Source organism: Mesocricetus auratus, unplaced genomic scaffold (genome assembly GCF_017639785.1).
Source record: "Mesocricetus auratus isolate SY011 unplaced genomic scaffold, BCM_Maur_2.0 Super-Scaffold_100006, whole genome shotgun sequence".
Classification (NCBI taxonomy): Eukaryota; Metazoa; Chordata; class Mammalia; order Rodentia; family Cricetidae; genus Mesocricetus; species Mesocricetus auratus.
The window spans coordinates 7,634,123-7,661,597 of NW_024429190.1; the positions used below are offsets into that span (position 1 = coordinate 7,634,123).

Below are 27,475 nucleotides of genomic sequence, written 5' to 3' on the forward strand. Positions count from 1 at the left end.
GGGCAGGAAGGTAGAGGAGGGGTTTAGAGAGCTCCCTCGTCAAGAAAAGAGGATGAGGGGAAGGGAAGACTCAGGAGTGACTGTGGGTGGCACTTGAGAATTGCTGGCCACTCCCAAGCCCTTGGTTCCCTGCATGGACCTAGCTTTCTGACCACACCCCTTACCAGTCTAGGGGTGAGCAGTGTGAGGGCATCTCAAGGTTTGGGCTCTGCTACTTTAAGGGGGTACCTTCCATTCTGGGTGCTCAGGCTTGGCTTCCTATGATTGTGTGGGAGCTCCCTCTGCAGTTGTGGAGCAGATGGTCCAAAGGGGATTCTGATTCTCCACCCCCTTCACAGTAACCTAAGTCCTAAAATGGTCATAGCCACTGCTCAGGATGTTTCATCAATCTCCCAATATGAGCCACTGATCAGAACAAGCTCTGTCAAGAAGCGCCGGCCATGCCGTACACAGGGCTGTGGACATGCTGTGTCAGGTTGCAGCCATTCAGGTGTGGCCATTTTGATGGTGGATTTAGGGTATTAAGATTGAGAAAAGCAAAACAAGTTATGACAGCTGCTAGCAGGAGGGAGCCACTGGTGTCTAACAGACAAGTCTGTCACGCTGCGGCTGTGCTTGTGCTAACCACTTAAAGTCATGGGGTCCCTTCGGGGCAGTTCCTAAATAGCAGGATGGGATGCTCTTGGCTAGCATTTAGAGACATGTTTCTTCTTCACATGGTGTCGGCTGCAGCAGCTACTCTGTGAATAGTTGACTGTCTGATAGGAGAATTTCTCTAGATCTTCTTTCTGTTACGTAAATAACAATCATGAAGAGATTTGCCAGATCATGATATCTGCTGGAAATACCGCTGTGATGGAGTGTGTGTGCCATGGGTAACTATAGCTAACAGAGCTGCACACAGAGTTTGAGGCAAACAGAGGTGTTGGAAAGCAAATGAAGACTACGCGTGTATTCCGGGGCAGCGATCTTCCGCTAACAGTGGTTACCAGGGGCACCGCCGGGCTGGAGTGGAATAGGGCCGATGCCCCACAGAAGAACTTTCCTGTCAGCCTGATGTGTGGGTTAACTTTCTTTAATCCCTGTGGTAAAATACCCAGCAGAAGCATCTTAAAGCCCTAGAGAGTACCTCACACTTGCAAAGCGACTTCAGTTCACCGTGACAGGAAGGTTGATGATGGCGGCCTGCCTGAGGCTGCTCTGTGGCGTCCGATGAGAAGCAAGGAACCAGGCAGGGCAGGTGGAACCTTCTTTGAAGACTCGCCTCTGATGAGCTGCTTCTATCCGTCAGGCCCAGCACCCGTAGGCTCCCCAGCCTTGAAGACCAGTGGGGTGAGTGTGAATGAGCGGAACATAAGCCAGTGGGGACAGTTCACACCCAGCCCCGACCATGGCAGGAATCTTGTGCCCATTCGCGCTTCGACTTTTCTGTGTTCAAATCAAAATCCTGTGTGAAAAGTCTGCCTTCAAAATCTCTCAACTTCATTTTTGTTTATGCTTAACACAAGTGACTCTTTTTTTTTTTTTTTTTTTTTATGCTGGCAGCTTTCTTAGTATAAACTCATCCCTTTCTGAGTCCTGCCTACTGAGCAGGTGACAAGCACCCAACAGTACACCTTATATGCTGTTAGGGGATGATGACCCAGAGTGTCTCTTTCCCTTCTTGACTGTGAATCAAGTCTACACCCTTGAGCCCTGAGGGCTTTTTTCGTTGACTCCCTGATCTAACACCCGAGTGGGATTTTAGACCCAGTGACTCTCAGTTGCTCTCTGAGCCCTGAGAACTCTCTGTTCTATGCTCAGAGTGGTAATCCGGTCATGGACTATTGACTTTTGAGAATGCGTGTGATCTGTTGGAAAGGAAATGTGGTGTTGAGGCTGCCAGAGGAAAGGTGCCAGGCCCTTGCCTGCCATTCCATTAAGAATACATCAGTATCATCGTCGTCATCATTATCATCATCATGTTTCTGAGTGGTATTAGAGAGGCTGTCCTAAAATGTATGTCATCCTGTAGTGCTGTAGAAAGTGACCATGTGAGTGAGTATTCCTGTGATGGCCCCAGGAGTTAAGTGTCACCCCCAAGATAGTGAGTAGCGACACTGAGATAGGAGTGGACTCACCAACCTTTGTCCACAGTTCTCAGTCTCCAGCCTATGCACCAGCCTTGGGTCTCCCGTCCTCCCAGGAGAATGTAGGAGCAGCATCTCCCGAGACGCACACAGGGTGCTATGTGTAATTGGCGCGTGGTGGCTCCTGGGTGTGTCCTTGCCAGTGCAGTTACCTTGTCTTCGTCACTCCGTTGCCACTTTGCTCTCCTCATAGCATTCATGATCAGCACCTCCGACTTTCTCTGATGACCTCACCCCCTTAACACACCGTGCCCTGTGTTCCACTCCTGGGGCTGGGGGTCTTTGTGCTCCACACCTGCCTGGATCTTTGCTGTGTCCCCCATGGGAAAACCCTCCCTCTCAGTGCCAGGACGAGGTGGGATTGCAGCCTTATTTCTACAAAGCCTGAAGTTGTGTTTCTCGTTTCTGCCGACTCCAGGAAAGAATTCGGCTACAACATTAGCTCAGTGGGTTGTAAAGCAGTGGAGAGAGCAAGCTGTGATTAGAGGAAAGGTAGTACTCTTTCCTCTTGTGTGTTAGCTCGTGTGGGCCCCCTCCACACACACACCCGCTACCTGCCTCTCTCACATTTGACCGAAAGGTGAAGGACGACTCACTTCTCTCTTCTCTTGGATGCTTACAATATACCAAGAGGGGCCTGTGGATCAAGCCCATGGCTCAGTGTCCTGCACTCGGCTCTTTCAAAAATGTTGCAAGCTTAGATGGGATCAGCGGAGAGAAAGTCTGTCTGTGGGTGCATTGTAAGGGAAGGGCTTGTAAGAAAATAAAAAAGGTTCAGCTGGAACACTCTTTTCCGTTAGGTCTTCTGTGTAGTCATGTGGCCCTCACCCGGTCTTATCCACTCCAGCCCCCTGTGCCCCCAGCTCTTGACTGGGAGACCCACACTCGTGCTCACTTTATAGGGGAGACCCACACTCCTCACTTTATAGGGGATACCCACACTCCTCACTTTATAGGGGAGACCCACACTCCTCACTTTATAGGGGAGACCCACACTCGTGCTCACTTTATAGGGGAGACCCACACGCCTGCTCCCTTTATAAGGGTGTCCTGCTGATTATGGTGGCGCTGTTTTGGAGCAGTGACATTTTCTGACCTTATGCAGCTTCAGGACTCCATGTTGGTACTTAAGGGGCATCCTCTCTCCATCCCCACTCCAACCCAAACCCTCCCCAGCCTCTGCTCCTACCTTTGTTTCTTTATAGTCTCCATATCGGGTTCTTGTGTAGAACTTTATTTGAAGTTCTACTTCCAACTCAGCCTTTGGCAGTTGGAAACTGCTGCCCTGTGTGCCTTTTTCTGAGAGCTCAGAGTTGAAATTGTTTGTGTTTTCATATACAAGACATTTGATATCAGATTCACACTGTAATGTTTAAACAGCCTTGCCTTGTGCCTGTAGGTCCCAGGACAGAATAAAACTAATTTCATTCTTGTAGATCCTTTGAAGGGCGGGGCATCAGACCAGAAGGAAAGGTCAGGGCAGGGAGTGTGTTCTGCCCTTGAACTAGGTTTTGATTTTGTTTTTGTTTTTAACCAGAAAGCTATCGGAGTCAGGGCTGTTGTAATGGCCGCATGTGATGTTGTGTAAGAAGACTGAGCATCCAGGGACCCTCAGAACAGCTTGGTTTATGTGTTGGGAAGAGCTTTGCATGGGTCTTGTGGATACTTTTATGGATAAAGGTCCGTTTATACACGGTGTTCCTTTCTCCCTCGGGTGGAGACTGCTCCTTAGATAGAGACCCCTGGGACATGGCTTCTGTGCGCTGATGTCCTGGTAGAGTCTCCTTTGCCTCCAAGAAGAGTGAGTGTGGGAGGTCTATTAGCAGGGCAGGAGACAGGTGGGGCCCCTTTGCTGCGTGAACCAAGGGTAAGCGGAACAAATTAGGAAGAACTGATTGATGTCTGGGTTAGAAGACAGTGGTGATGGAGCCAGGCAGGTACTGAGGCTGGGATTAGAAGCTTTGGCTTCAGCAATGAAGGCCCCTGAGGGGTGGACCGAAAACACACAGAAAGCTGTTGCCCCCCAGGAGCTGAAAGCAGGTCCTATAGACATGGGGGAGACCTTGGAAATTAGTTTTTGCTTATCCCTCCCCCCCCAATGGTTTGGCATGTGCCAGAGGGGCAGGACATTTGTCTACAGGAAGTCATTTCCACATTCCAAGAGCAACAATGAACCTGGTTTTTCTTTACACACAGTAAGGTGTTGCTAGTAAGGCCAGGTGACATTGAGTTCTTTGGATACTTCATTATGGAAAACTGAAATAGTGCAGGATTCATGGTGGTAAAATTCTTAGAAAATTAGACTATAAAACTCAGAAATGTTCGCTTTTGCCACTGAGCTGATGTTTTGCCTGGAACCCCTTCTTTGTGAAATTAGGCCCAGTGGCTAAGCTTTCAGTGGCAGTTCTATGTCATACCTGCACTTTGCCTGTGGGTGGTGAGAGTCAGCATCATGTGTGGTGATGCTGTAAACCCTCAAGGTAGGGGGCCTCCTGTGACCTCAGAGGTGCATGCACTAGCTGTGGGAAACAGCAGTGCCCCCTGGGTCTGCATGAATAAGGGAAAGAAGTAGCTCACACTACCCTTGGTGTGAATGTGGTACTGGAGTTAAATCTGCATTGGCTCTTCTCCACCGTGCTGAAAGAGGAGCCTGATGTACATGGAACTGTACACGGTGGTGTACATGAAGGAGAGGAGGCACTATCTGGGCCCTCCCAGCTGTGTTGGAGGGAGACATTGGCTACCATGTTGGAGGAACTCAAGGCTTCACTTTGGTGATATGTCAAGATGATGTCATCAGGACTGTTAAAGTCAAGCTGAAGTCTGGAGAGTCAGATCCAGGGACCCAGTCAGTAGGGACCACAGGAGGAGAAGCCATGGTTCCACCACAGTTACCTATGATAGGTGAGCTTCGACCAAAGCTGATCATGGATACGGGCACAGGACTGGCCAGGACCAGGAATGACCAGGTGTCCTTGCCTGGAGAACAGGACACCCTGAAGCATAGACTTCTGGAGATGAAGGAAGTTGGTTGGACGAGTCCTGATTTGGGGCAGTTGTGGAGAGGCAAGGACTTGAATGTAGAGCTGCTTAGGAGGGCTTTGGGGAGACTAGGGTTTGGCCAGTAGGTAGAAGAGCATTGCAGTGGGACCTTGGGGCTCAGTGTTGTAGGATGCAGGGAGACTAAGTCAGGAGGAACAGTATAGAAAAGACCAATCGGAGAGGTCAGCAGAAGCCTGGAGGCCAGTGGACCAAAGGGATCAAAATGCTGGGGAACTTGATATCCCACCTGGGAGGGTTAGAACTTTCTCCAAAAGATACTTCCTTGTCATCCAGGTCTAGAACATTCCTGTCTTTCCCAAATGGAGCCTTCTACATTAACAGTCATTTCTGCTCCTGCCATCTCTGGTTCCTGAAAACCATTTGTTCTTTCTCTGGAGTGCCCTATTGTTGGCTTCTTGAACCATTTCGTCCTCTGTGACTCACTCTGCTTGTCCCGAGTGTTCACGGCTCATGTCTGTGTCCTTCATTCCTCCTCACAACTGACACCCCACTGTAGATCATGTGTTGCCATTAGGATATTATTATATCTCTGATATTATCAGTTCCTCCTCCTCCTCCTGATTTTCACATCTTTTACTGCCTTTTTGAAGTGTCTTCTCTCTTTCTCGAGTGCCACATAGGAATCACACTAACCCTTTTGCAGGCCTCCTGCCCACTCAGTCAAGCCCTTTCAGAAGAACTTGAGAAGCCCTTTGCAGCCTTTTCTTCATCAGCTGTATGATTTCGTGTGTAGAATTGCAGCTTCCCGAGGTAGAAGGTTCAGTGTCTTTCAAAGCCCTCTGGGCTGCAGAGCTGCCTTCTGGCCAGACTTCAGCCAAGTGTCAATGGACCATGTTGTTTCATGAGACGCTAACAGCCCAAGCAGGCCCGTGTAATCCAAACCCGCTGGTGGCAAGTACGTGGAAACTGAGAGGACCTTGGCACACCTGCCTAGTGGCTCCGCAGCAGAAAAGCAGGATTGGAGGCCAAGTGGATGCTGATTGGTGAAGACTTGGGGCAGCTCAATTATAACGTTGTCACCAGTGCCCTCTGACGCTAAAGAGGGCAAACCTTAGCCCTAAATAATCTCAGTCTCACTATGAGAAATGGAAAAAAAATACCTCTTGTTGATATAAACAATATTTTGTTCTCTTTGTTATTGGTGTCTTAGCTGTTGTTTTTCCTGTACAGGTTTTGAAAATTATGTCCAAGGTTCTTGTGCCTCAGAAGACTTGGCCCCAGCAATAGCTGAACAAAGTTAACTCTGACTCAAGGAGGCCTCACATGCTCTGAAGGGACGTAGGCATTCATTTTAGTCCCCGAGCTAGGTTATTCAAACATCTCCTAATCTTTTTTCTTTTGATGTGGATCCTTTGAAGGGAAAACAGGTTGTGATTAGTAAGTCCTGGCCTTTATTGCAGCGCCCTTGCTTGCAGAATGGGAACAATGGTGTTGCTTCCCTTGATGGGGAGGTGTGTTACCCAATACCCTCTCCTGAATTCCACATTAACAGAACTTCTTGCACAAGAAGTACATTATGTCCTATCGTGGAGGAGATGCTTTCTCCAGAGGGTGAGCCGAGTTTATCTTGAGATCTTGTAAGCTCTGTGTGCTTCTGTTGAGGTCCCGGGTGATTTATTGGCGATAAATGTTGCCCTATGCCTGTATTCACAGCCCAGGCATGCCTCCCTTCCTTGCTGAATGATTGGAGATGTTTCATTGTGCTGAGGGAACCAGGTAGCGTTGGAGGGCTCTGCTTCTTTGTTGTAGTGTCTCTGTTTTCAGCTCTGGCTCTGTGGTTGTGCTGTGACTTACTTCAGCCAGAGTGAGAGGGCATTGGCTGAAGCCCATCTAAATTGACTATAATGAGGCTCGAGATGGAAAAGGATCTTGTATAGAAACCACAAAGGTATGTTGTGCTGCTGTTAGTACTGGCCCCAATCTCTGTACCACACGGAGCATGGAAAGCAAGCAGCTCCAACAAAGGGGATGTCCTGTAGAGGTTTTCTGTCTGGATCTTTTAAAGAAAGAAATAAGAGGGTAATGCTTGTTTGTAATATGCATGGGAGCTGGCCACTGAGCTGAGTGAAAGCCTCTGGCCCCACCTCTCAGCCTGCACAGTTCAAATTTCACTAACCCTGATTGCAGTAAACTCCGCCCTCATGTTTACATTGCTTGGGCCCTCTTGGACAAAATCAAAGTCCCCGCAGCCAAGGAGATTTTCACTTTCTGCACTAGCTGGAGTGGGAGACACTGTGTTCTGGGAAGGAGGCGGCACCAGGGATGCTGTTGAAGGCGTCCTTCCCCTGAACTGGTCCTGACTCTGTACTGATGGAGCTGTTGAGTGTTTAGAGGGAAGGTGTGTGAGTATGTGTCTGCGAGTATCTGCTTGTGGCTTTTGAGAGGCTCCAGGTGTCCCAAATCCAGCCTCGCGTTCTCTGAGACTTGCCAGCTCGCTCTTGGAGGGGGAGATGATGCTGGCCAGACCTGCCGGGATTGTACAGCGGAGTGGGGGAGAGGATCCGAAGCCCCTGCTTGACACATCCAGCAGGACTGGCCTAGGAATGGAATGCCTTTACCTGCTTGCAGGCCAGAGCGGTCTGTCATACCTGTTGCTTTGCGGGACGCTCTCAGGGTGGCCCGGGGTGGAAGGGTCTGTTTTGATGAGTACGTTCAGCCCAGCGCTGCAGCTTGTGAACCCAGGTGGCCTCTCCTGAGGCTCTTGTTTTCTTTCTTTCTTTTTCTTTTGCACCTGAATCTGTTTCTTCAGAGAGCTGGGTCAGAAGGTGTCAGGACGGATGCTGCAACCCTATGGCCAGCATTTGTGGGTTGAGGGTTGTATGTGCGGCTGGGGGTCACCTAGTCTTGTTTTGGACCTGCCGTCACAGACCACCGGGATTCAAATCCCTCCTTTATTGCCGCATTCTGGTGCCTCGCCTAGGAAAAGTCAGGCGCCGTAGATTCCAGGCGTCCCAGCTGCTCCTGGCTGAAGTAGGGCGTGGGGCACAGTCCTTCTCCAGGAGTGGCTTACTGCTGGCCAGGTGTGTCGGTGTGGAACTGTTCCGCTCCTGATTCCATTCCTTTCTTGCCTGGTTTATGTTTGTTCAAGATCGTACAGCCTGCCTTGTTTTCTCCGGTGCCCTGCAAGGCACCCATTGCCCAGCGCCAAGGACAGTTGCTGCCGGTGTCCTGGTCCTTGACACCTGTAGGTCTCTTCCCTGCTCCTGGCGTTCCTACCTTGACACCTTGCCTTTTAGAGGGTTGTTTGTGTTTGGGCTTTCTGGCAGTGAGAATGGTGATGTAGGTGCCAGTTATTTCTGGGACTCTGACTGTGGTGAGAAGTAGAGACTGCCTTCCACAGTATGAAGGTTTGTTTTCCTCTTGATTATTTAAAAAATAAAAAGAGGGAAAGGACTCAGTTCATCCTACCAATAATGTATGCATGCTCTGATTAGAAGTGATAGTTTAAAAGACCCTCACACAGACATGTTCCTAAGCTATCGATTGCTCTGTGATAGAAAATAATTCAATATAAACCAGGAAATGTTTAATTAGCACAGAGGCACGGCCATAGTGCAAAAGTAAAAGTCAGTCTTGTTCAAATGAGAGGTCAGTAGTGTTGTAGTTACAGATGTCTACATGGAAAAAACTAAGTGCCTTCTGTATGTGTGATTATTGAGGTAGCACCAGGGAATGTCTGAGCGTCATCTCCTGATGATGGAGGGTGGGTCTTGTGGTACCTGAGCCCCCACCAGACCCCAAGAAAGCAGACGCCTTTGGGACATGAACCAGAGCTGCCAGCACTCACCCCTGCCTCGTACTCTGGTACAGCCTTGGTTTCGGGCCACCTGACCTTGTGATAGGCTCTCCCATGCCCACAGGTTGAACTCTGGTACCCATCAGTGCCAGCCCTGCCAGTCCTACACATGCTCCTGCACAGCAATTGTCACCTATCAGCCGTGCGGTGTGCCTGAAAACTCCTGGGTCCATTTATTGCACATGCTATAGCTCAGTGTCAGCTGACTTGGCAGGTCAAGAAGAAAGGCCTGGAACTCTAAGGAGGTCAGGTGATATGGCCAGGGTTCCTGACATGTTCATCCTAAGATCCATGGGGTCGTTGTGTCCCTGCCCCTGGGAAGCCAGATGTGGTCAGCACCATGACCTCACAGAGTGAGCTGAGGTTACCCTGGATCCCTTGGGGGCTGGAGGCCAGCCTCACAGGGGACAGTCCTGTGAAGTGCTCAGAGCACAGCGACTGTCCAGTCGTTGTGTTCCTGTGATTTTAACACCCAGGAGAAAACTGTGTTTGATCGGAATGTGTGTCTGTAAAGGCTACAGGTCACCTTGGCCACAAAGCCACTGGGGTGGGGATGAGGTAGTTAGAATCGAGTTGCTGACTTACAAAGTAAATCCTTTCTCAGAGTGTTTTGCTTGCGTGGGTGCGTGCATGCATGTGTGTGTGTGTGTGTGTGTGTACCCAACATGCATTGCCGTGCCCCTGGAAGCTAGAGTAGGAGGTTGGATCCCCTGCAACCGGAGTTATAGACAGTGTGTGCTGTTAATGTAGGTGCTGGGAGCTGAGCCCTGGTCCTCTGCAACATTAGCAGCTGCGTGAACCCTTGAACTGTCTCTCCAGCCCTGTCATCTGTGGCTTTAATAGGTGTGTTGTAAGAAGCAATTTTATCAATGTCGTTCCCAGCGTGGACCTTTTATTTAGATATTCTGAAGGGCTCTGCTCACCCAGCTCGGGGCCCTGGGGGGGGGTCGCAGGGACCATGATACTACAGCAATGACGTTTTATCCTTTCAGGGAGGGGGGCAATGGGATGGAACAGAGGGTTAGAAGAAGAAAAGGGGCATCGGCAGGGTGAGGCCTCGTGCCGAGTCTGCCTCCACCCACGGTGGTCTTACGTGTGAGGGACATTCTCTAGCAGTGCAAATACCGGTCACGGTGGACATGTTTGTGGGCCAGAACATCTCCACACCCCCTTGCAGCCTGCCCTCCTCTCTCCTGCATTCTGGCCAGGCACCCCATGCGTTATCCCCCTAGAGTCCCACAGTTGCAGCCTTTGAGCCCGGCTGTGTTTGCTCCAGTACGGTCTTCAGAGACCTGTCCTGTAGGCTGCAGTGACCATTTGTTCTTAAGAGCAGTGTTTTCTTCTTCTTACCCACCTTCCTGGGAGGACTGTGACTCTCAGGGTTCCACGGTGGGGACCTGTGGCTGCCTCCACTTTTCTCACTGTTTGGATGTTGAGTTGATTCAACTCAGTGGCCTTGAGTCGCTTTAGGGCAACCTGGAGGCATGGGCTGGGTGATAGCCGCTGTGGAGAAGCTGCCTGTTCTTTAGGGTCCCCGGAGGCCTCCCAACGGTAGTGGGGACTGAGGAGCCTGAGCCAGGAACAGAATTCACAAGCTCATTAACTGAGAGCAGAAACACACCTACAGCTTCAGCTTAGGAAGCGGACAGAAAACTGAGAGCATCGGCACATGTGCATTGAAAACACCGAGTCCCTGAGCTGGTGTGATTAGCCGTCTTGAGAGTTAGGGAGGAACCCCAGCATGCTGCGTGCTCTCCAGGGACTCAGGGTGTAGGAGTATGAATGTTGCACAGTTTGGGTACTTTATCTGTGGAAGCTAAAGAAAACATTCCTTTCCAAAATTAAATTGCTGATTTTATGTTTGGTTGGGATTGGAATGCAATCTGAAGGAATCAAGAGACCCAACTTTCCAAGTAGATGGTGGGTCTTAACTTCTGAACTTCTGATGCTCTATTGGGTCAGCCTTAATTTATCCCCCCTTCCCTCCTTTCCCCTCCCTCCACCCTGTATATGGGGCTTTTATCTACATGTATATATGTGAACCATATGCAAGTGTGCCTGCTATCCAAGCAGGCCCTAAGAAGGTGTTGGATCTACCTTGTGGGCCATTCTGCTCTGGAAGACCAGGTCATTTCTTCAGTCCTCAAGTTGGTCTTTTAAAATGGCTTGGCATTATTAGTTCAGCTGCCCCATGCTTCTGTTTCCATCTGAAACATGGGCTTTCCATTTCAGGCTAGTGGATACTTGGCAATTGAATCATTGTCCCTGAAGTCACAGGAACAGCAATTTTTCCTTCAGTGTCAGTCGGGTTACAGGAGAGGGGTGGTGTGGGATCATGGGTTACAGGAGAGGGGTGGTGTGGGATCATGGGTTACAGGAGAGAGGTGATGGAAATCTCTGCAGCTCCTGGTTCAGCTAGAACAGTCCTACTCTTTCTTTCTCTCAGTAGCTCCTCCCACATACCCACTTCCCTTCCATCTCCTATTTCTCCCTGTTCCCCTGGGGCTGAGTAGTTCTGAGCTCCAGGCATTGCTGGGATCTCTATATTTCATTATAGTGGGCAGTCAGCACATGATTAGTAAGCACATGGGCGTGCGTGCACGCACGCACGCACGCGCACACACACACACACACACACACACTAGGGACTGGGCACAGGTTCTCTATTGAAGACATGTTTAGCTCCATTGAAAAGTTGCGTTTTGAGCAAATCTGTTACAAAACAGAACCTGGGATCCATGAAGTCAGAACCCAAAGGAAATAAAGATTCCAGGCAGCTTCTTAGACATGTGAGTCTTATTCTTCCTTGGTATCAGTCAGCTTTCTACCAGAGGCAGGGCCAGTGGGCGGGGCCAGTGGGCAGCTTCATGTGTTGTGAGTCTCCAGGTTCTTGACATTGATTCTGAAGTCGAGAGCCACCCTCTCTTTTCTTCACATAACGCATGAGCACAGGTGTGCACCTTCCAGTGTCTTCAGCCAGGAAGGGAAGGGATGCTTTCATCTTTTTAAAAGATGATTTTCTTAATTATTCTGTGTGGGTGTTCGAGTGTACATGTGGGTGTGTGCGTACGAGTGCAGGTGCCTGCCCAGACCGTAGGTCCAGATCCCTCCCTTGGAGCTGGAGTTACAGGCAGTTATGAGCTGCCTGATGTGTGGGTGCTGGGAACTGAACTCTGTTCTGCATGTTCTCATCCGCTGTTTTCTCTCTCCACCCCCTTCTTCTTCTTGTTGTTGTTTTTGTTGTTGGTCTTTCCCATTTGAAATACTTTGTGGATGCCTCTCCCTGTTTGTGGGAAAGGCACATTTTACAGGCAGGATTGGAGCTGGGCGTGGTGGCTCAGGCCTGTCATCCCAGCTCTGTGGGATGCTGAGGCTGTAAGTTTGTGAACTCTGCGGCTGCCTGAGCTGCAAGATAAGTTTAAGGCTAGCCTGGTCAATTTAGTGAGACCCTATCTCAACATGAGAAGGAGAAATTGGCTGGATGTAGGTGTTTGGTAGAATAATTGCAGTGTGTATAAGGTCCTGGATTCAAACCCTAGCACTGCAGAGATGGGAGAAGAGGGAGGGAAGGGAAGGGGAGAGAGTGTGTGAGGCAGGGAGGTGGGGGAGGTATGCTATATCTCGTGGTGGGACATCTGTGCTCATGGTCTTCAGTGAAATGGGAATGTCCCATCTGTACTTTGTTCCCTCTGGTTCCCAGCCTATAGCCTCCCCAGGGTCACGCAGCACAAGTCATCCTGCACTGTATGTGTGTTTGGTAAACAACCCCGACTACAGAAATCTTGACTAGTCAGCACGCAAGCTGCTTCTGAAGGGGAGCCCTCTGTGGCTGGCTGGGCCTGCTGGCAGTGCACAGAGGAAGGGGCCACTGAATGCCAGGGTTACCTGGGATGGAGATGGGTTGAGCTCCTTCCCGTGTATCTGGAAAGCTTGGGTTCCTGGGCAAGTCTTTCTTTGGCTCTGGTCGCTTAATCTCCATCTTCAGAACGAGGCTGGCTTCAAACTGCTCCCGTGTGTGTGTGCTTTGCTCTGTGGGAAAGTTAAAAGCCTGCCATTTGAGCAGTCACCCTTGTAGCTTCAGAGTCAACTTAATCTAGAGTTGAAATTTAAAGAGGTCTGACTTTATAGAGACCCCTCTCCTTTGTCCTTCTTCTGTAGACAGTATAATCACTATCCCACAGCTTTTGCATTGAGGTGCTTTTAAGAACATGGGAGGGTGTCTGTAGATTAGCCACAAATGCTAAGGCATTTTTAAGTGAGGGCTTTGAGAACCTATGGGTACCAAAAGATAACTGATACAAGGGGCCTGTGAGTGACTGTAGTGCAACCTCCAGAATCTTACATCTTACACTCCATCCTCAAATACTAGCAGCTTAGGCAGGACACTGTGTTCCATAGGAGAAGGGGGCTTGGGAACCCTGCGGCATTGTGGGGGAGGGTGAACCAGGGCCCCAGGACCCATAGGGGTGTGTTCGTCAGCAGTTGTTTCTTCGGTCTGGATGAAGACAGTAAGTTTCTTTTTGGCACCACTTTTCCATACCAGAGCTACATGATAAGGTGCTGTCTGCCTTAGGGAATGGCGGACGTCCTTCAGTGTTTAGCCCAGGTCCCTAAGGGCCTGCAACAGTGAAGTCTAGGTTCTTCTTTGGGTTGGTTGGCAAGATTGCAACTAGCCGGTGCTCGCACTGAAGTTTCATCTCTACCAGGATGCTCTTTGTGTCATTCTTAGCAACTTTTGTATTACTTTAGACACACCGGCACCGAGATGAGATGGCCTTTGCTGCCCATGTGGCTTAGCAACGCTAGACACAGATACGCACAGAGGAGGGGCTGATTCCCAGCCCCGCTGTCCAGAGGTGGCAAGAGCCCAGGAGACGGGAAGTGGCACGGCACCGTCCCTCCTGCTGGCCCACGTGCTGTCTTCCTCTGCGTTGGCCTGGTTCATAGCCCACTGGCCAGAGAACAGCCGCGCATCCCGCATACCTTCCACGGCTGCCTCTTACTCTGTGGGCGTATTGCACTAACATATTAGGGACTTGGGGTTTCTTTAATTTTCTGGAGTCCGAGGTTGGCCCTCTCCAGGGACTTTCCTACTTCTGCTCTTTGTCCTGTGAAAGCCTGCCAAGAGAGCGAAGAGTGACTGGCAGCCCTGCCCGTGCCTTGTGTGGACAGTCAGAGCTGGTATGCTGTCTGGAAGAGTATGGGACAGCCAGCTGCAGGCGGCCCAGGGCTGCTGGGCACATCTACTTTTAGATCCTTACTGATGTGGCCCAGGTTTTGTCACGTGGTGATGAGCTGGGGAAAGTCTCTCGATTGTTAACTCACCACTGGGTGCCAGGGCTGTTCTTTCGCGCCAGAGTTGCTAGAGGAAGCAATGCAGAGGAGATCTCTGCCGCGGAGCTGAGCAGCTCAGGATGGGTGGTCAACATTGATGCTTGCTGTGCATAAGCAAAACCCCCGCAGGGACGAGGAATGGGGGGCCCTGGAGGCGGTGAGGGCGAAGGCCCTGAGGCACTTCCTCACCCACCGTAGAAGTAGCTTTTCGGTACTGCCAATGGGTGCCTTTCTTTGGGGTCAGTGGGCAGAGCGCTTTGAGTACATGATTTTAGTTCTGGTGACTTCACTAAAAGCTGGGAATGATTATTTCATTTTCTCAGTGAGCAATGTCAGGACTGGAAATTTCACAGAGCAGTGGCCGAGTGAGGATCTGGTCCTCCTGGGTGAAAGAGAAGCTAGTGTGTCCAGAGTGGAGGGTGACAGGTGACACTTAGCCAGCAAATGGGGTGGGCACAGTGAGGACAAGAGCGTCTGGCTCTCCTGCCTGTGGGTCCTGCTGGCTGGTGCAGCTGAGGAGCTGTAGCCCTTGGGGAGCACCCTCTGCCTTCCTGGGCTCCCTTGCCCTCTATCTACATCCTCCAGCAGGAGATGCCCAGCTTGGGGGCTTGGTGTGCTTTTCGTGTGGGTTTCTTGGGCATGCTGTGATGTTGAGAGCTAGTTATGTGTGCAGCAGGAAGCCCGTGAGAGCGAGTCCAGCATGTCTCTGGCTCTTGTTGGGGTTGGATGGCCCTTTCTCTCCAGCCACTGGGATTGCCTGTGGGAACATAGCCTTGTACTTACTGTCTGAGCTGTAAGGGTTTATCAGATCCTCTTAGCGACTCAGAACTGGACTGGGCCAGGCTGAGATCAGGCTCATAGGCAGGGTAGATATCACCCTGTTTTCCTGCATCATGGTCATTTTAAGATTTCTCTTATTTGGGCCTGGAGATGTAGCTCGGTGGTTAGCAACACATACCACTGTTGCAGTTCCTTGGAGTTGGTTCCCGGCACATTAGTGGTGGCTCACTACCTCCAGTACCTCCTCCAGCTCCAAAGGATCCGATGTCCTCTGCTGGCCTTTGACTACTGTACGCGTGCAAATGCCCCCGCTCCCATATACACACAATCAAAGAAATGTTAACAACTCAAATTTTTAAAAAGCTGCTATTAATAAGAGCAACAATAAGATGATTCCTGGCTGCCTGACAGAGTATAAATAGCCCACTCTTACCACTTTCTGGGTCCTTCTTGGTGAACTGTTCTTTGCATAGGGACAGCTAAGGGATTTTCTCTAGAAGTTTTTGAAGACACTTTTTTTTGTGGCTGCGTTCCAGTTTAAACTAGAAAATTATAGGAATATTCTTGCAGTTCATGCTTGCATTCCCTTTTCTTTTTAAACCTTGGTACCAATCTAACTGAGGTTTATGGAGAACTCATGCTTTCAGACTTATGGAAGCTGGAAGTGAACTGGCTTAGCCACATGCACTCTGCCCTTAGCTGTGTGTCCCAGTGATCTGTGATGTGTGCTCTGGCTGCCTGCAGGGGACTGGAGTAGCAGCTATCTGGCATTTTGCTGTGTGTGTGTGTGTGTGTGTGTGTGTGTGTGTGTGTGTGTGTGTGTGTGTGTGTGCGCGCGCGTGTGTGTGTGTTCGTGTGTGTAGGAGCGGAGTGTGTCTATAATTCTTATGGAGCAGAAACTTTTCATTTTGCTGTGTGTGTGCGCGCGTGTGTGTGTGTGTGTGTGTGCGTGTGTGTGTGTGTGTGCGTGTGTGTGTGTGCGTGCGTGTTTAGGAGCGGAGTGTCTATAATCCTTACAGAGCAGAGACTTCTCTGCAGTGCTTTCTCACACTGTGCAGATTAGTGCAGAAGGAAGTGCACTGAGCTTCTGCAGTTGAGTGTCCTGCAGCAGAGCACCCTGATGCCAGATGGAGTGAGCTTCCACGGGCCCATAGCGATGCTCTGGGTGTGCTCAACCTCCACACAGAATCACTTCCACCTGTTGTCGTGGGGATTTGAAGGTCTAGGTAAACTCCCTGATTGGTAGAGCCTGGGAACGAGCTGTGGCCTTGATCATTCTTTTATGCGGCCTCAGTGATTCTGCACAAGATTGTGTTGTTTCCAGGGGCCATTCCTTTATAAAACCTCAGTGATTCTGCACTTGAGTGTTTGTCAAGATGACACAGGATCATCTTTCCAGGCATTTTTGTCTGATTTTCACAGAGCTGGGTGTAGAATGTGGTTTTAGTCTCTTTGTGTCTGAAACCTGGCTCAGTGTCACTCTTCCCAGTTAGGACCACCAGTTGAACCTCAAGTGTATGCACTCCTGGCCCTGTGTGCACAGGTAGGTGGTGTCCTGCTGCAGAGGCACCCAGGCCCTGGAGCCTGCATTCTGGGCCTTTCCACTCCTGACAGCTGCTTAATCGTATTTGCTCTCCTAGAGCCTCTGATCTTCCTAAACAAGCAATAACAATACGAAGGTCCGTGACTCCACGCCCCCCGTCCAGCGTACGTGCGTGTCACCACCTGCCTTCTCTCCGCAGACTTGCTCTGTTCACAGCTTGTGTATGATTCCCACCCCCCAGGGCTTCTCCCCCCCAAGTTCTACTTTAAGATGTGGTTGGGCTTTTCCAGGCTAGACTACCCAATCAGTGTTCTCCATCCTGGTCCCCTCTTTCTCTGCATGCTTGCCCTACACTGCAGTTAAATAGAGAAGGGAGCCCAGGCTAGGCGTGTCCTCAGAGCCGTGTGAGCATTTGGCACACCTCCCCATATCATTTAGCCTCATTCCCACCATGTCAGCCATCCCAGTATTTCCAAAAAAAGGCAGCCACTGATCACTATGACCAAGTGTCCAGCTGTACCCAGGGGCCATGAGACACATGCCCAGGGCTAGTCTCCCCTGAACTGCTGCATGATATAGGCTCAGTAGCCACCAGAAAGGCGGATGGTGGCCCAAGCCTTGAGTCCTAGGTGCCTGTGTCAAACAGCTTAGGTTTCCAGTCATCAGCAGCTCCCTTGCTGTGGGATGCCTATGATTCCACAGGGCAGAGAGTCCAGGAAAATGGGGGAGGCTTCCAGGGGAGATGTGCTGACTGTGAGCCCCGGCTTATTTTAGGAAGCTCTTGCTGTGACACGCCCTGTGTGGCCGAGGCAATTACAGCTGCCAGTCAGCAGATTGTGGCTGGTGACTCTCCACGTACAGCCAGCTGCCGGGACCCTAATTAATAACGGCAGCAGCTCTTTCTGCCCACGTTACATTGTTTCATGGCATTCTGTGTGTGTGTGTGTGTGTGTGTGTGTGTGTGAGATGCCTGTGTTGCCCAAGGATCTCATGCAGCGTGAACGGGTCCTGAGCCATCCCCATTCTCCCCTTCCCATTGGGCTGCATATTAGATTTAAGTGTATCCCAGAGTGTTTACAGGATGGCAGGTTTATCAGCGACATAGGGGATTTAATGACGGTTGGCACCTGCATGCTCAAAAATGTTAGCAGTGTGGGATGGAGGTATAGATGAGCTGTTGATTCTTGGGGGCTCATGAGCCGAGATGGGCTTCACATTCAAAATAATGACATTAGAGACTCAAAGGATAAAGAGTCCCCAAACTTCTCTATATATGTGTGCGTGTGTTTGTGTACATGTGCGTGCGCGCCTGTGTGTGAGTGTATGTGTGTGGTATCCCACATGGGTGGGCAAGCATGAAGCTGGGGCGTGAGCTCGGTGATAAAGCACTCGAGAGACCCTGGGTTCTGTCTCAGCATGACACCCAGGACAAAACCAAAAGGGCAGCAATGACTTTAGCCAAATATGTTTGATATGTGAATCCTTTCTTACTGATGCTCACTCTACAGAGATACATGGAGTTTTAGGACCCCCGTTGGGTCTGCACCTGTTCTCTGTGGAGTTGCGCTGTAGATTTGCTCCTCTGTGGACGTAACCGCGTGCCCACTGTGGTACCTGGTATTCCCTTGGCTCCCTGGCTTATGGCCTGTCTCTTGCTTTCCCTACAGTGCTACACACTCAGGGCCCAGTGGATGGAAGCCTGTATGCCAAGGTGAGGAAAAAGAGTGCCTCAGATTCTGGCATCCCTGGCAGCCCTCAGGGCATGCCAGCTACCAGCAGTCCAGACCACGGCGACCACACCCTGTCAGTCAGCAGTGACTCGGGTCACTCTACTGCCTCGGCCAGGACTGATAAGACTGAAGAGCGGCCAGTCCCAGGAGCACAGAGGGGCCTGAGCCCTCAGGAGAAGGCTGAGCTGGACCAACTACTCAGTGGATTCGGCCTGGAAGACTCGTCGAGCTCCCACAAAGACATGACGGATGCCCGCAGCAAGTATAGCGGGGCGCGCCACGTGGTGCCAGCCCAGGTCCATGTGAATGGGGACGCTGCCCTAAAGGACCGTGAGACTGACATTCTGGATGATGAGATGCCCCACCACGATCTGCACAGTGTGGACAGCCTGGGTACTCTCTCTTCCTCTGAAGGGCCACAGTCGGCCCACCTGGGCCCCTTCGCCTGCCTCAAGAGCAGCCAGAACTCCCTCCTGTCTGATGGCTTTGGCAATGGTGTCACTGAAGACCACCACGGTGTCCTCTCCCCAGACCTAGGCCTTGGCGTGGACTCCCTTTGTGAGCGGGAGCGGGTGTGCGGGGACCGAGAGCCGAGGCAGCTGCAGCCCCTGCTGAGGAAGCCCTCCGCGCCCACCCCCACACAGGCCTATGGGCAAAGCAACTATTCCACCCAGACCTGGGTGCGTCAGCAGCAGATGGTGACTGCCCACCAGTACAGCTTTGCCCCAGATGGGGAGGCCAGGCTGGGCAGCCACAGCACCGTGGACAGTGCTAGCCTTGCCCAGCCCCAACCCCACATCCCAGTCACCCCCACGCGTGGGGCCAGCAGCAGGGTGGCTGTTCAGAGAGGCATCAGCAATGGGCCAAGTCCTCCTGACCCACAGCCACTCTGTCCTGGTAAAGCACTCCAGCCCAGATTTGCAGAGGACAGAGTCATGAATGGAGTCCATCAGGAGCGGAACACCGGTCCTTCCCCGGGCTCTCCTACTCTGGATATCGACCAGTCCATTGAGCAGCTTAACAGGCTGATCTTGGAGCTGGACCCCACCTTTGAGCCCATCCCCACACATATGAACGCCTTAGGCATCTCGGCCAATGGCTCTGTATGTCCTGATGGTGTGGGAAATGGGCTCCGGTGTGGTGTGAGGCTGGACCCCGCGGAAGGCCCTGGCCGGAGCCCTGGCCGGCAAGGTGAGTTGATAAGACATTGGTGTCAGGTAGGAGGTTGTCTAGCTGGGATTTTCTGAAACTCGTTTCCTTGGCGGTTTCTACTCCAATGAGCTGTGACCTAGAATCCAAATGGCACCTTGGCACTGCGGGAGCTTGGTAGCGATTTGAATGGTGGGAAGAAAGACATGCAGAAGTTGTCTATAATGACGACTCGGGGTGGGGATTGGGCCCGCTGAAGAGGGACATCTGTGTCTTCTTTCCCACACTGGTCACATCTGTTGCGGAGTGCAGCAGGCCATGTGACAGCACCGGGTGGCTCAACCCATGCTCCGCCCCCTGCTATAGCAATGTGATTCAGAACCTGTGCACACGCTCTCCCAGCCTCAGTTTCCACATCCGGAGAGTAAGCTCAGCAGTGCAGCTTTTCTCTGTTCAAGAATGTTCTTTTAGGAAGAGGGCCCGACCTCTCAGAGAGTCAGAATTGATGGGCTCTCAAGGTGTCCTTGTAGGAAAAGAGGTCTGATTAGGCAGTCAGGGCCTGTAAACTGTCCTATTTACAAATATGCTGTCCGAGTTCCTGAGACACCATGAGGGTGTTCGTGGGTGACCACCCTGTGTTAGAGAGAAGTTTGGCTCTAGAACAGAAAGCAGAGTGTGGAATGGCCCCAGAGAAGCTCGGACAGAGCAGATCCAGGTTCCTATAGAACCATAGAGCCAAGGGTGACAACCTGGGTGTGAGAACCATCTATGTGCTGTACCCGCTGAGGCAGGTGAGATTGGCCAGTTGCCAGGAGACAGAACTATGTGGGCCTTTCTACCTTAGAACCAGGGGAGCTGGACACCAGGACAAGGCCTTCTTTGGAAGGCCAAGGTTAGTGGAAGTGGACAGTGGCCTCTGACCAGGCCTCTGGGAGTGTCAGGATCGGGCTACCATCAGATGCTCCCGGTGTTAACACTGGGTCAAAGAGGGTTTGAGAGCTGGCCGAGTCATTTTGTCTTTGGGTGAAAAAGCAAGCTACAAGTGTGTCACGTCCTGAGATGTCAGCCCTCTCAGATCTCAGGCAGTACATCCTGAGAAGGGGCTGGGAGATGACGGAAGGGACGTGGCTTGGCCTGGAATCTGCACAGTGTTCTCCCTGGAGGGGACTAGCCACGGTGAGGTATCTGTGCGAGCGTGATGCGGTGGCTGGTGGCTGCGGGAGGAGGCAGGGAGGATGGGGCCGTGGGTGTTACTAGGAGCCAGGACCTGGAAGACAAGAAAGAAGATGCGAGCAAAGGCTGCCAGCCATCTCCCCCTTCCTCTCCTTTGTGCTTTTCTGTGCTTCCCGGAGTCCATGTGCTAGTGGTGCTGATGCTGGAAGCCCCCGAGGATGCTGACTATTGCTCTGGGTCCAAGCAGAATGGCTCAGTACATCCTGCTTTCCAGCCTATCCCACCTTGCCATCGTGTTTGTTTGTAGAGGTTAGCAGGTGGTGTCAGATCCTGAGTTCACGCGGACCCTGTGGAATGGACCCGTGGTCTCGGCCCTCTTTGGAGGATTGCGGCCAGGCTGATGTCTGGATTTGTCTCCCAGCAGGAGCAGAATCTTGCAGCGTGGATCCTAGCAACACCAGGGTTGGGTGGACTGCCAGCGAGCTGGCATGGTGTCATTAAAGGACAGGGCAGGGCTGCTGTGACTTTTCACTCATGCCATCTGTGCAAAGGAAGCTCCGCGCCAGTGTCTGGCGATAAGAGGTGTGAAGAAAGCCAGGTTACATTACCTGTCCCATGCTGGGATCCGTCACTAGACAAGCAGCAGGACACTGTAGTTGGAAGAGCAGCTGGGGCTTTAACCACTGAACCATCTCTGGGTCCTGATCTCGAGATTGAAGTTTCAGGGTTCCTGTTCCCAGTCTCTGGGGAAAAGTTTAGTAAAATGTGTTGTAAAGCAGAAATCCCCAGACATGGCAGAGGAATTCAGGAAAGTACAGATGGCTAAGAAGCTGGTTGTGGACCCCTAGAGTTCTGTGGTGGTGTGGAACCCTGTTCTTTAAACGATTCCCAGGTTTGTTTGTCCGGGACTGTTTTCTCGGTCAGATGGTGGGGAGGGGAGTGGGGACTGCTGGGCTAGGGTCCTCAGTGCTTGGCTGTCTGTTGGAGTGTGCAGAGTAGGAGGGGCCCAGAGAGGATGAAAGGCTTCATGTTGTCCCCAGGTCATTGCTGTGTGTGAATCCTGGCCCCATGGTGGACGTGGGATTGCCTGACTACGGCCGTTCTGAGTCTTGTGCACACACGGATATTCTGGACTGTGTCTATGCCATGTGCTCCTCCTACATGGCCTACCTTGCTTCCTGATCCCAGGGCCAGGTCCTGCTGAACTCTCAGTTCTGGCTGTGGATGCAGGACCACTGTGGGCTGTGGAGGTCTCAGCATCCTAAAGTCAGTAGAATCCTTCACCTTCCAGAGCATGTCTTGAATGCAAGAAAGCCACCAGTAGAAATAATGGTGCTGCCATGCTGCAGATAGTGCTGGTTGTGATGGCAGCAATGGTAGCTATGGCGATGGTGGTGATGGGATACATACTTAGTAGTTTGGATATTGCATATCTCCCAAAGGTCCACGGTGATAAAAACTTCCAGAAGGTGCCACTGGGATGTGGTCTTCAGGCAGTTGGGGACGTGCCTTTGAAGAGAATAGTAGAAGCCCCGTCCCTTCGTTTTCATTCTATTAGACTTGCTTTTCTAGAAGTATTTTTGTTGTTGGTGGTGGCTGTTTTAGGGATGTTTGTTTAGTAATTTTTGTGAGATTTTCTCTGTAGAAACTCATGTCATTTTCAATAAAAGGCAGTTTGGTTTCTTCATTTCCCAGAAAATGGTGGTGGTGGTGGTGGTGGCGGTGATCCTGACTGTAGTGGTGGTGATGGTGGTGGTGGTGGTAGTGATCCTGACTGTAGGGGTGGTGATGGTGGTGGTGATCCTGACTGTAGTGGTGGTGATGGTGGTGGTGGTGGTAGTGATCCTGACTGTAGGGGTGGTGATGGTGGTGGTGATCCTGACTGTAGTGGTGGTGATGGTGGTGGTGGCAGTGGTGATCCTGACTGTAGGGGTGGTGATGGTGGTGGTGATCATGACTGTAGGGGTGGTGATGGTGGTGGTGATCATGACTGTAGTAGTGGTGGTGGTGGTGATCATGACTGTAGTGGTGGTGGTGGTGGTGGTGGCGGTGGTGGCGGTGGTGACCCTGACTGTAGTGGTGGTGGTGGTGATTCTGACTGTAGTGGTGGTGATGGTGGTGGTGGCGGTGATCATGACTGTCGTGGTGGTGGCGGTGATCATGACTGTCGTGGTGGTGGTGGTGATCATGACTATAGTGGTGGTGGTGGTGATCCTGACTGTTGTGGTGGTGGTGGTGATCCTGACTGTAGTGGTGGTGATCCTGACTGTCGTGGTAGGTGGAATTGGTGATGACGTTGGTGGTAGCAGTGGTGATGGTGACTGTGACAGCCATGGCGGTGTGGTGATGAGCATGATGATGACAGTGATAACTCATTCTCGAGTACCCTCTCCATCCTAATAATTTCAGCTTACCAGGAGGTATAAGAGCCCCTGTCTGTCAACTCTGCCTCTATTGGCCATGCCTTTGCTCTGCTGTCGTTGGCCCTTTCACCAGCCAGGCTTATATTTTCTGGAATGAGGTAAAAACTAGAGATTTTTGTGAACAGAGAATTCTGTGGCAATGCAGGTCCTCCCCTCCCTAGCTAGGTGGACACTGAGGTGAGTTGAGCATGGTCAGGGGATTTATAAGGCAATCATCTCCACCACAGGACCAGAGGGGCTGACCAGGGGTGAAGAGCCAGCTTTGGTGCCTGAGACCTACTGGGCACTGCATGTGTTGCTGACTGCAGTGCTCTATTTCTTGTGAAAGCAGGTGAAGGCAGGCAGTTCATTTGGGGGACTTTGCTGTCTTAAGTGCCCGCCGGCCAGGAAGACTGCTCCCTTACATTGGCCGATGGACTCTGACTGTACCTTACTTGAGAGCCCCAGATGTTGCTTTATTGGCAGACCCCAGCCTCCCTCCCCCAACTCCAATTCAGCCTGCAAGTGGGCAGTTTTCTGGCATCACAGTGGAAAGGTGAGGCTACCTGAGTAACCAGAGAAGCCAGCCAGGCTGTGGAGCCCATCTCTCTGTGTGTAAAAACAAGCTGGTTGCTTATTCCATGCCTTGGGGACTTCTTGCTTCATGCTGTTAGAATATTTGATTCTTGTTACATTAGGCTCAGTGCCCTGGTGACAGGAACCTGGCAGGCTCTTCTTGCAGATAGCATCCCGGCCTTCCTGCCTGTGTTTTTAGAATTCCTTTGCTGTGGGAGGAGTGCATGGAGCTTCAGAACGCAGCCCTTGTGTGCTTCTATGGCAGGGACCAGAGACATGTGGAAGAGGAGACCTACACACAGTTCACCTCTGCTAACACGTTTCAGTCACCATCACCACTAGCAAGTCAAGGAATCTAGGGAGTGCTCCATGAGACCCTCATAGCTGGGCCTGGCTGATGCGGGGATACTGGCCAGGTAGATGTCCCCAAAGGGTGTGAGAAGTCAAGGAGACTCAGTGCTTAACAACCAACCCTAGCAGAGGTGTCAGGGAGTAATGCTGGGTGGGCAGGGTGGTCCCACCACAGTTGAGTCTTGTGTTCAAGGAGCCCAGAGGGTGAGCCATGAGCCCTTGGCCAGTTCAGGGCTTGTCTATATGATCACTGTCCCATCAGTGGCAAAGGTGGATCTGACAGGGGACACTGTGGGTAGGACTTTGTTAAGGGTTGGGAGTCATGGCCTAGAGACACTGGAAGTGTGGGACTTGGTGCTTCCGTCTCTTCAGAGGGAGTTTCAGATGAGGGAGAGTTCTGCTTTGGGCGTGTAGCTCAGTGGTACAGCATTGCTTGACTTGACATGTGAGAGGCTTTGGAATTTGTCCCTGCAGGGCGTAGGGAGCTTCCGAGTCACAGTGCTTCTAGCAATGCCACACTTTTGTACAGCTACTACCATTGGGTGGTTTCTGAGCTCTCCCCGTCCCACAGAGAAGACTCTTACCATTAGCACTCGCTTCCCACCCACCCAGCCTCACTAACCTACTTCCCGTCTCCGTAGGTTAGCTGTTCTTGCTTTTCATACAAATGCAGTTGTGTACTGTGTCACTGGCTTCTTTACAGAGCACATTATTTTCAGAGGTCTGTGACCATTGGAGACTCATTCCTGTTTATCGCTAGACAATGACACTCCATGGTTGATCTCTTCATCTGCCAATGGACATGAGGATTCCATCTGTATTTTGACTGTTGTGAATACTGCTGTTATGCACAAGGGTTCACACACACCTGTTTGAATACCCACTTGCTTATTTCGAGATGTGGATTTGCTGGGTACTGGGGCAGATCTTGCTGAGTTTGCTGGGAAAGCACCGCTCAGATGTTTCAAAGTTTATTTGGCGACTTACCAGCCTGGCAGTGGACAAGGTCAAGAAGCATTTGCTCTGCTGTCATCTCATGAGGGACCCAGGTTCTGGGAAGGCCACCCTCGGGAACAGCCTTTTGTGATCTCCCATGTGATACACGTCAAATCCTTTTTCTCTATCAGGAGGAAGAGACTAATAGTTCCCAAGCTTGGTGGTATCAGTCTTGTGCTGTCATTTCTGATTCTGCCATGTGGCCTTTATGTCATGACATGGGCCATGACTGAGGGGTGTGTCTTGCCCTCTGTAGATGTAGTAGAGGAGGCTACTTAACTAATAAGGAATCAAAACTGGGTCCTGAAACCCTCCTGGTGAGTGGGATCTCCCAGATATGAGTGACATTACCATTTGTAGCTTGGAGCTCTTTAAATTTATATGCAGAGTTCATTTGGCATGTGTTGCACAGGAAAGATGTTCTTCCCAGGTTTGGGGATATGCTATCTCCCTTTTGAATATGCCTTCACTTAATATAGCACTTGCAGAATTCCCAGGAGAACACATCTTCAATTTCATTCTCTTCCTCTGCATAACTTTGAAGAAGTCTTTCTCTATGAGGATCAGGTTAAGAACAGAGAGGGGATACCCAGAGGCTTTTCCTGCCCTCTTCCTGATATGTCACTCAGCACTTGGACTACCAGTGTCCTACCCATTTTCTTTTTGGGAAATAACATGTCACCTGCTCTTGAGGAACATGCCTACAAGGTGACTGGGGCCAGAGCCTGTCTCTGTTCAGCTGTCCAGAAGAGAATAACTCAGACTATTTCAGGAAAGTTGGAGCTGAACTGTCCTCTTCACGCCAGCCTTTGTCCACTCAACTCTCTGTAGAGATTGTGCTTGTTTACCCTAGTGAGCTAAAATCAGGAGGCCCCGACCTCAGCACAAAACAGCCTTTGCTCTATTTGTTTCCACTTGCAGGAATGTGAGGGAGTTTCCAAAACCACCCGCATGCCATGTGGTGCCAGGCTTGCTTTGGTTTTACATGATCCTGTAAAGATGAGCTAATCACTTAGGGGTGCTTCTCATTCAGGGTCCCAGATAGAAAATAAAGACCATGTTGATGGGGGATGTTCTTGTGTATGTATTTATATTTCTCTTAGTTGATGAATACAAAACATTGTTTGGCCAATAGCCAGTGAGGCAGAAAGATAGACAGGACTAGGAGACAGGAGAATTCTGGGAAAGGTAGGCAGAGAGAGAGAGAGAGACAGTGGAGAGACACCACATAGAGACCAGGAGGATAGGATGCACCAGGCATTCTCTGGTAAGATAAGGCCATGTAGAAATATATAGATTAGTAGTTATGGGTAAATAACCAAGACAGAGCTAGCCAATAGAAAGCCTTAGCCATCGGCCAATAGTTTAATAACTAATACAGTGTTCATGTGTTCATTTGGGGCTGATGCGGTGGTACCTGGCAGGACAAGAAACTCCAGTTACACCATATTTTAAAATGGATTGTACTCTAGGACCTGTTCCCTTTCCTTTCTATTGTTTGTGTTTGTCACTGTGTATATGTAAGATGCTCAGTGCATTCTGATATGCCATTGAGATACTCTGTGTGATCAAGTAAGTTAGGATGTCTGTGTCACTGCATTCCTGAGCGGAGTGCTGGTAAGAGCCTGTGAGTCCACTGTCACCCAATGTTGCACACTGATTTCTATCTGAGACTTAGATTCTATCCATTCTTTGCACTGTACTCTTTGACCACCATGGGCTTTCTGATACTGGTGCTAATGACGCCCCTATGTGCTTATGTCTGCCAAGCAAGGTTGATTGGCCTTGTAGAGGGGTCAGAGTGTCTGAAGTACTTTATGCTCATTTTCTGACTTCCTGGGTTCAGACCTGCTGTACCTATAAGTAGAAAGCTTGGCAGTCGTGTCCTGACTCCAAGAGAAGGGGTAGATGCAGAGCAGGAAGAGTGAAGTCCACACTGAGGGATCTTAGTGGGATGCCCATTAGCTTGGCTGTCTTTACCCTGCTACCACGCTGTCCACACAACTACCTGGCCCTGGAATGCTACAGGGCGGAGGGGTGAGCCCGCAGTACTGTCCACACACCTTTGGGGGCCCTGTCCCCACCTATGTTTCCAGTGATTTAGCATCAGCTTCTCACTCTCTCTGAGGTTCAGTGCCCTCCAGAGACCCATGGTAGTCTCTGCTCCTGTTAGGCTTGGCACAGTCTGTGATGGTCCTGGGCCATGCTCAGAAGGCGTCTTCACACATTGGTGCGCTGACCTCAGGAGTAGCAGTGACGCACATGGGGACTCGGGTCTTAAGCTATAGCCTGAGATCAGGTGGGTCCATAGGTGTAAGGATGGCCTGCGTGGGGAACAGAGGGATGCCTAGAGGAACTGGCAGGGTTGATGGCGGAGTCGGGTGTCCAGTCATGCTGCCACAGCAAAGCATGCCACCACGTGGCCTCCCTCCGTAGGGAGCCCAGCAGCACGG

At 51.0% G+C, this 27,475-nt stretch overlaps 1 protein-coding gene across 7 annotated transcripts in view; it reads left to right on the forward strand.

Moving 5' to 3' along the window:
• The window catches only part of Tns3 (tensin 3), a 233,842-nt gene that overhangs the window by 152,309 nt on the left and 54,058 nt on the right, over positions 1-27,475 (forward strand). For all 7 annotated transcript variants that reach the window (XM_040746680.1, XM_040746679.1, XM_040746678.1 and 4 more), the window contains one exon: positions 18,313-19,566. In XM_040746680.1, the coding sequence (XP_040602614.1) occupies positions 18,313-19,566 (1,254 nt within the window). The remainder of the gene's footprint in view (positions 1-18,312; positions 19,567-27,475) is intronic.